General features: G+C 38.8%; 1 protein-coding gene across 2 annotated transcripts; it reads right to left on the minus strand.

Moving 5' to 3' along the window:
- Nucleotides 1-312: 312 nt before the first annotated feature.
- Nucleotides 313-7909, minus strand: cenpj (centromere protein J). 2 transcript variants are annotated; one of them, XM_058787314.1, is made up of 15 exons: nt 7766-7909; nt 6432-6824; nt 6044-6158; nt 5709-5856; nt 5530-5617; nt 3861-5190; nt 3147-3270; nt 2818-2983; nt 2452-2706; nt 1894-1969; nt 1546-1703; nt 1237-1377; nt 943-1027; nt 743-863; nt 313-661 (listed from the first exon to the last, which is right to left on the minus strand). In XM_058787314.1, the coding sequence occupies exons 2-15, from the start codon at nt 6792-6794 to the stop codon at nt 469-471; spliced, it is 3363 nt and encodes a 1120-aa protein (XP_058643297.1). In that variant the 5' UTR covers nt 6795-6824; nt 7766-7909; the 3' UTR covers nt 313-468. The 2 variants fall into 2 exon arrangements, with proteins under 2 accessions (XP_058643297.1, XP_058643296.1); XM_058787313.1 differs by having other exon boundaries at nt 1546-1727.
- Between the last annotated feature and the right edge of the window lie 34 nt (nt 7910-7943).

Genomic DNA, 7943 nt, shown 5'->3' on the forward strand with positions numbered 1-7943 from the left:
CTTGAGCCAAAAACATCACCACCAAACACCAATGACTTGTACATAAGGGTTCTGTCATTTTAGACACGTCCAAAACTGTTGCAATGGATAGAAATACAATTTTTAAATACATGAATTGTTTCCATCTTTGTTGCCACAGTTTTGGAAGTTCCTTTGTTCTGTTCTAAAGAAGGGGCGATGTAGTGCATGTCCATATTTTCTCTGAGGAATTATGAGTGATGGTAATCCACCATACTGTACAGTTCATCTAATGGCATTAAGCCTATTTTATCTCTAAAAGTATAATTTAAAACTATAATTACCTTTTTCATGTAACTGTTAAACACAACACAGATTTATTTTTTTACAGAAATTACACTCCAAATAAATACTTGACACATTTACACAATGCAGATATTCTTTCACTAAATTTCATTCAAGTCCACTTGTTTTCCTTTCATTTAAAATAAAACCAAAATTTTGGGTCTTTCATGCCTTCGTGTCCATAATGACATGACCCTGTGCGTCTTTTAACCGCACGCGTCCTGTTGGGTATTGTGTCTCTTGCCGTCCATCTGAGTAAACTGTTTTAACCGTACCATCTGGATACTCTCGTCTTTTGAAATCTGCAGTGTGGATCTCTCGCTGACCTGTGTTAAACTGGATCACCTTACTGCCATCCCTGAAAGCAGAATAAAAATGGTGTGACTTTAAGGTGACTTTATTATAACAAATTAGGGTTGAGGGCTATGAGTTTACTCACGGATTCAGCTGTATTATTGTTCCATCTGTGAGAACACTTTCCTCTCTTCCATCAGGATAAAGTGTCTTGACCGTCTGATCAGGGAAAGTGATTTCCTTACGACCATCAGGGAAATGTTTCTCTGAGAAAAGACAGAGTGGAAGATTAAGACTTACATTTTTGACTACTAAAATTTCATTTTGAAAGAAATTCGGGCAAACCTGTTTGATTGTTAGGAAACTGAAGCACTTCCATCCCATCTGGATAGGTAATGTGTGTGGTCTGAGCTTCTGCATAGTAATAAATCTAAAAAAGAAAGAAATACTAATTAGAACTTCCTGATTTTAAGTTCACTTAAGTCAAAATCTCTTTATACTAAAAACCTTTGCACAACTTAAACATTTAATTCCAGCATTAAAAATAGTGGAATTTTTTTTTACATATAAATAACTGATCCATTACACAGTGCTAAGGTCGTCATAAGAATACTTTCATAATTTAAGTCTGTTCCTCACCACTCTTTGATCAGGCATTGTATGTTTCATATCCCCATTGAAAAACATAACTTTGACTGTCTGCCCATCTGCAGAAAGTTCTTTCCTCGTGCCATTTGGAAAAACAAGAAGTCTGCCTCCATCAGGAAACACCTTCTCAATCTGAAACATGGGAATATTTGATTTTAGACCCTGAATTCCATTTGAAAGTGGACATATTGATCATTTATGTAATGGAACCATAATTTCTTAATTGATGGGGGTTTGTTTGAAATGGCATTCCCCTCAATCTAGAATTTGTTGAAACTTTGAGTTGGAGCTAAAGAGTACCTTGTCTGATTGCGTGATCTCTTCCTGTTCCTTCTCTGATTGTTCATTGGCAGAGAGCGAGTTAATTAGTGGAGCATCATGGTTCATCTCAGTCATAACTAGTCCATCCGAACACTGGGTTTCCACTGGACTTGGCTCATATTTGAAGCTGATACTCTCTTTCATTTGTTCAGGGAAAAAAGCTGTGGTGAATTAATTGAGAGTCATGCTACATGGCAATCACAATGTAAGAAGACACACATACATATATATATATATATATATATATATATATGACATTTTTATGGTTAGAGCCACAAAAAGAATGCATTAGTGATCTTAATGAATAATACTCAAGTATGATAATACCAGAGTTTGCGAGAGGGATCTGTGTCTCTGGACTTCCCTTTCTGTTGCTGTTGTTTTTTGAGCTCTGAGACGGACTCTAAACACACAAAAACATACCAAGACAGTCTGAAATATTACACACATTTATAGGCATGTTTGTAAGTTATTTAAATAACCAATTTAGGTTAGTTGCGCTTTGTGTTTATATAAACTGCCGTTCAAAAGTTTGCGACCAGTAAGATTTTTAATGGAGTCTCATGCTCATTAAGGCTGTATCGATTTGACAAAAATACAGAAACAAACAGTGATATTGTGAAATATTGCAATTTCTAACATTGGTTTCCTATTTTAATATACTTTATAATTTATTTCAGCCATTAATCCAGTCTTCAGTGTCACATGATCCTTCAGAAGTCATTTTTATATGCTGATTTATTATCAGTGTTGAAACTAGATACAGCCCTGATGAGCACAAGAAACCTAAATTAAAAATCTTACTGATCCCAAACTTTTGAACGGCAGTGTATGTTTAAACCAATGGGTGCAAAACTCTTTCAGACTTGCCACTTCTACTCTTACCCTGGAATCTGTATGTTTGGATCCAGTACTAGTTTTATTGCTAGACACGGAGAACCTTCCTTTTTCCTTCTCTTTCTCAGCACTCTTCCACACACTGAGGCGCAGTTTCTCCAGTGTCCGCACTTGGTCTCTGAGGGACGCGTTCTCTGCACTCAGAGCGTCTACCTGCTGTCGGAGACGGCTCTGTGTGTTGCTCCAACGAGACTCTCGTTTGCGCAAATCCTCCTGCAGCACATTTAACTGCTGCTTTAGAGCCTGATACAGACATAAACAGTCACATTAAAACACATAAAACAACTAATTATAATAAGCAAAATCAATAGTGTCAATATGATATTTTTCCAAAAGACAGTAATAAATCCAGACCTGGATCTCATCTCGTTCTTGTTTATCAGGTCTTGCTCTCACAGTTGCTGCATGCTTTTCAAAAAGCTTCCTTTCACGCTGCAATTTCTTGTGTTCCTCCCTTTTAAACTCCTCCCATTTTGCAATTTCCTCCATCCTCTTCTTTTCAAATTCAGCCTTTTCTTTTCTGTATGGGAAAAATGTTATTTAAATAGTTTTCAGATCATATATTTTCAGCATGACAAATAACTACATTCATATTGCTAAGGCATTTGCAATTTCCCTGTGAACAGTAGAGAAATATATCAAAATGTACAAAGTATTTGAACAAGAAAGATAACGGACTATACTTGAGATTATCTCTTGTGTCCTGGTTTTCCTGCTTTAGTTTGGCCAGTGCTGCATTCTCAGATTTGAACCTTTCAATCTCAGTTTCCAGCTCCACCAAACGCTCACGAAGAAGTCTCGATTGAGCTGAAAGTAATTAAATTTCAGGAATTACAACATACTTTTTGAACATTAATAAGAAGAACCATTTCTTCAGAGCCAAATCATCATATTAGAATGATTTCTGAAGGATCATGTGATAGAGACTGGAGAATGGCTGCTGAAAATAAACTTTACAATCACAGGAAAAATTAACTAATGGCAAAGCTTACCTAATGTATTAAAATAGAAAACATTTAAAATTGTAATATTAGTGTTTTTACTGAATTTTTCAGGTGAGCTTAAGAGATTCGAACACTTAAACATCTGTATTTCTATAGCACTTTGTACAATACAGATTGTCTCAAAGCAGCTTCACCAAGATAAACAGGAAAATAGAGGATTCAATGCAGAGAATCACACTTGCTGATACTGATAAGCAGAAAATTATAGTTAAATTTGCAACTAATAACTGATAAATTAAAATTCTATACTATTTTACAATAGAAGACAATTATTTTAAATTCTACAAATGAATTGCAGTAAACAATATAGTCCCCAATATATCATGCATCCCTAGCAAAAACACTATTTTTTTTTTTTTTTTCAAATAAGTACATTCGATAGCTGTATGTTACCTGCTCCTTCTTCACTGAGCACGCTCTGTGGTTCCTGAACCTGCACCACTGTTACCAGAGGAGAAGGTTTAGACTTGAGCGCTGGAAACAGCTTTGATACCAACTGAGATGTCGGTGGGGCTTCTTTCAGACTTCCAACTGCATGTGGACTGCCACCTGCTGGTTTTACCCCTTTAGAGAAAGCAACCTTCCTTTTCAGAGCCCTTTCTGATGGGGATTCCTCTGCAGGACAACAGGACTCCTCCTCGGGTTCATTCCAGGTATCATCATCATCAAACTCTAACTGGGCCCTTGATTCTATGAGAGTAGAGTCTCCATTGGTACTCAAACTCCTCTCATCCTCGTCTGGACTGCTGGCACCATCCCTGTCTTGATAGGTGCGTTTATCATAAGGCAGAGTGGTAGGCACTTGAAAGCAGTGGGTTATGAGTAGATTGGGAAGGGGTTGCAACCCTGAATTACAACTCAAGGAGTTGTCATCCAACTTTTCATCAGTTTCCTCTTTGGAGAACCCTCTCTGTTCTTTCGGTCCTATGCTAATGATGTCCCTCTGTATTGCAGTGTTTGTAGGAGGAACTGGTGCACTAGGACCCAACATGGGTTCAGGAGTTACTGCGGGACCTTGACCACGGCTAGGTAGTGCAGATTGACTGGTCGCTTTGATGGGTGTGGAGGAGAGACGCCTGCGGTCTCTCTGAAGGAGAGTGCTGATGAAGGATGAGTTGCTGGAGAAGGATATTTCATCCGCTGCTCGTTCTAGCAACTCAAACTCTCCGAGTTCGACACACTCACGCTGTTGATCTTGTTCCCAGCGCTGTCTCCGCTCTGTGAACCACACCTCAAATGAGTTTTCTGCAACACATGCATTATCCTCCACACCACTACATTCTCCTTCCTTATTGCTGTCTGCTGTGGTGACACTGTTGATCTTCTGCTTGAACGAGGGATCAGGTTTCTGTTGGAACTGAGCTGAGATGGGGCTCATATTCTCATTCTGGTGTCCAACAAGAACACGAGGTTGAACGGTCATCTTGGTGACTGGCGCTGTGGTTTTATTTTGAGGAATATTCTCTTTGTTGAGCACAGCAGTCTTACGTTGGATCACAGGATGTGTGGATCTTAAGCCTTCGGTTTTGTTTTTGACAGAGTTCTTGTTGGACCTCATGTCCAGGTGTTGGGAAACTTTTGGATTTGGACATGAGGAGGGCTTGGGGTTAGGTGGACTTTTTCTGTGTGGTGGCACAGCGGCTTTTCCCCTGGTAAACCTGGCCAGACCTTCTCTTCGTTTAAGAAAGGGTCTTTTCACCTTCACACTTTCAGCCAGAGCGTTCTACATAAGTGAATATGAAAAAAGACGAGAAGAAGATGAGCCGTGAAGAAAGATGAGGCCAATCCAAGAAAAAAAAGCTACAAAAATGCAATTAATATTACACTTATAGTTTGTTTGGTCAAATGTCTATATCTCAAAAGGTGCTTATAAAATATAGCAAAAACTCATAAATCTACCTCAAAATCAACACTTGACAAGTTTTGATGATGTTTATTACTGATTCCAAACATCGTTGACATTTTCTCTTCAGTCTTCAGCTAGACACATCATTCTCAACATGAACAACGTTAATTCATGCTAAGGTTTGTACAGTAAGTAAACTTGTGTTCTGTAACTGACCTTGCCCATCAGTTTCTGGTCTTCCATCTTGAGCTGCTCTTCCAGTATTTCTTCAAATGTTCTCCCACCAAACCCCGATTTGATAGGTCTAAAATGGACACACACTTAACACATTAACCAGGCTGACACACTGAAGTAGTCCATTGCATTGTATTCAATCTTACAGTTTTGAAGTTTACCTGTCTTGTAGCTCTGAGTCACACACTTTTTTGTACATAGTTTGCTCTTCAATAGTGGACTGAAGTGATTCTTCATAATTACGATCACTGTCATCATGTCCACTGTTCATCTCCACCACACTTTGTTCCTGGTTCCACCCAGTGATCTCTAGAGTGGCATATGAAGAGAGCCAGTCAAATCTCAACCCGTCTTACTGGTTGTCAACCATATAAAGTGAAGTTTAGCCCTCCCAATCTTATGTATATTTATAGTGTAATAAAATGCTTTAACACCATGTACTAAATAAGAGCTCTTTGTGTACAGATGAATGACACATGTACCATAAATCACATACCTGCAGTATTCTGTGGTTTTCCCAGAAGTCTTTGTGGTTCATGTTGTAGTCTAAGCAGCTGTTCCTGCTGGTGGGCTTTTAGCTGCTCTTGCATGCGATGTTGCATTTGCTTCAGCTGCACAAATAAATAAGCCGTTAGATTACTATCCAAACTAAACATTAAACATATGAATAACTGTTGCTTAAAATGCAACAATAAAGAAATGCATTCTTAATAAGAAATCAAAATGTACATAATTGTAATAGAGTAAAATACCATAATACTTTTCTAATAAAACATCCATGAAATTAACCCTAATTAAAATACCCAAGAAGAAAATAACAAGCAGAAAAATTAAATAAAGCAAGATCATTTCAAAAGTAATATTAACTGAAGTCCCCAACCCACCTGTTCAAGCTTAGCTATTAATGGCAGATCCCGTGTGTTTCTTAAAACATCTTGGATACTCTGAATCTCAGTGTTTAAAGATGCATCAAACAGCTCAGTTTCCCTGAGTGTCTTGCCACCTCCACCCGGACTGCACACATCCACACTGGCACAGCTGCTGCTCCGGGAGAGGGGCAGCGGGGCAAACTGACAGCTGAAAGAGTCGTCTGGATCCTGAACCACCAGACTGCCGCTGCTCCGGACCGACCCTAAACCGGCTTCTCCTGGGGACCCGTGTAATATCACCCCAGCGCGGGAGCTGTCCGGCATCCACTGGGACAGGAAGTGAAGCTGCCCTTGCTGGAGTCCAGCTGGAGACGACATGATGATGATGATGCTGACCTGGCTCAAACCCTGAAAAGGACGGTTCACAAATACACGTTAAAACTGTTGGTCATGTTAACTCCATTGTGTAGAGTTATTCAGACAGAGAGGAGAGAGATAAGAGATTAGAGTACTATACTGCTTTATGTAGAGGGGAGCGAGGTAAACTGTGCCACCTTTTACAGTAATATTTCCTGCATTTAAAATGCAAAGCTCATTATCATTAGATGAGCCATATAGTTTTAGAATATTTAAGATACATTTTACCCCAGTGTTTAGGAAATTTCCTTTCCTCATGTGCATCTCTCTGTATATCATGTGACCACAAAAGAAAGGGCCCATAATAATGTGCAGTTTGCGAGATTAAATGGATCTTTTCGCATCTTACCCCATCAAATTTTCACTTTCAACATTGACTACAACAAATATGTTATCATTAAGTACACTGTAAAGTGAAACTTTTATGTATTTAAAAATAGACTGCTCCTAGTCTTGTCTCAAGAGCATCGAGTTGATTAACGTTAGAGGTCATTTAACTGTACAAGACTGTTAGAGATGGGCTGCATTAAAATTAAAATACCTAGCATCTTACGTTTATCCCATTACGTAATAAAAAAAACCCGCTCTATTTCAGGTAAACAACACACTCAAGTAAACAATGTCTGTCTGTTAGTAACGTTAAGGTACTTCTGAAGCAGCTGCATTTGACGTTAATGGAAACCACTGAATATAAATAAACTGAAATGACACACTAGCTGTGTCTATAAGTCTAATATACTGTCAGTGAAGAACAAAATCCTGTCTCGGTAAGTTAGGCAGCTCAGTTTTAACACCGTGAATGTGTCCGTCAATTATTTAACAGTATTTTAGGAAACAGCAAGATTGTCAGCGTTTTCAAATGTAAAGCCAGATTTCGATGCAATATAATTTTTTAAAATCGGAGATTTTTAGATGAAGTCAATATGTCATACCTTGGCTTGGGTTGCCGACTTGGGTATTTAAATATTTCAGCAGTTGACGTCTGAACTTCGGTAAGTTTCGAACGATACCGCCATAACAAAGCGTAGCCCGCGAGACTGACGAATGAAACCGCGAGCACCGGTGCATGATGGGAGTTGTAGTCAGATCCCCTGTCCTATGCCCCTCCCC

Source organism: Onychostoma macrolepis, chromosome 09, assembly GCF_012432095.1.
Source record: "Onychostoma macrolepis isolate SWU-2019 chromosome 09, ASM1243209v1, whole genome shotgun sequence".
In the NCBI taxonomy this organism is placed as follows: Eukaryota; Metazoa; Chordata; class Actinopteri; order Cypriniformes; family Cyprinidae; genus Onychostoma; species Onychostoma macrolepis.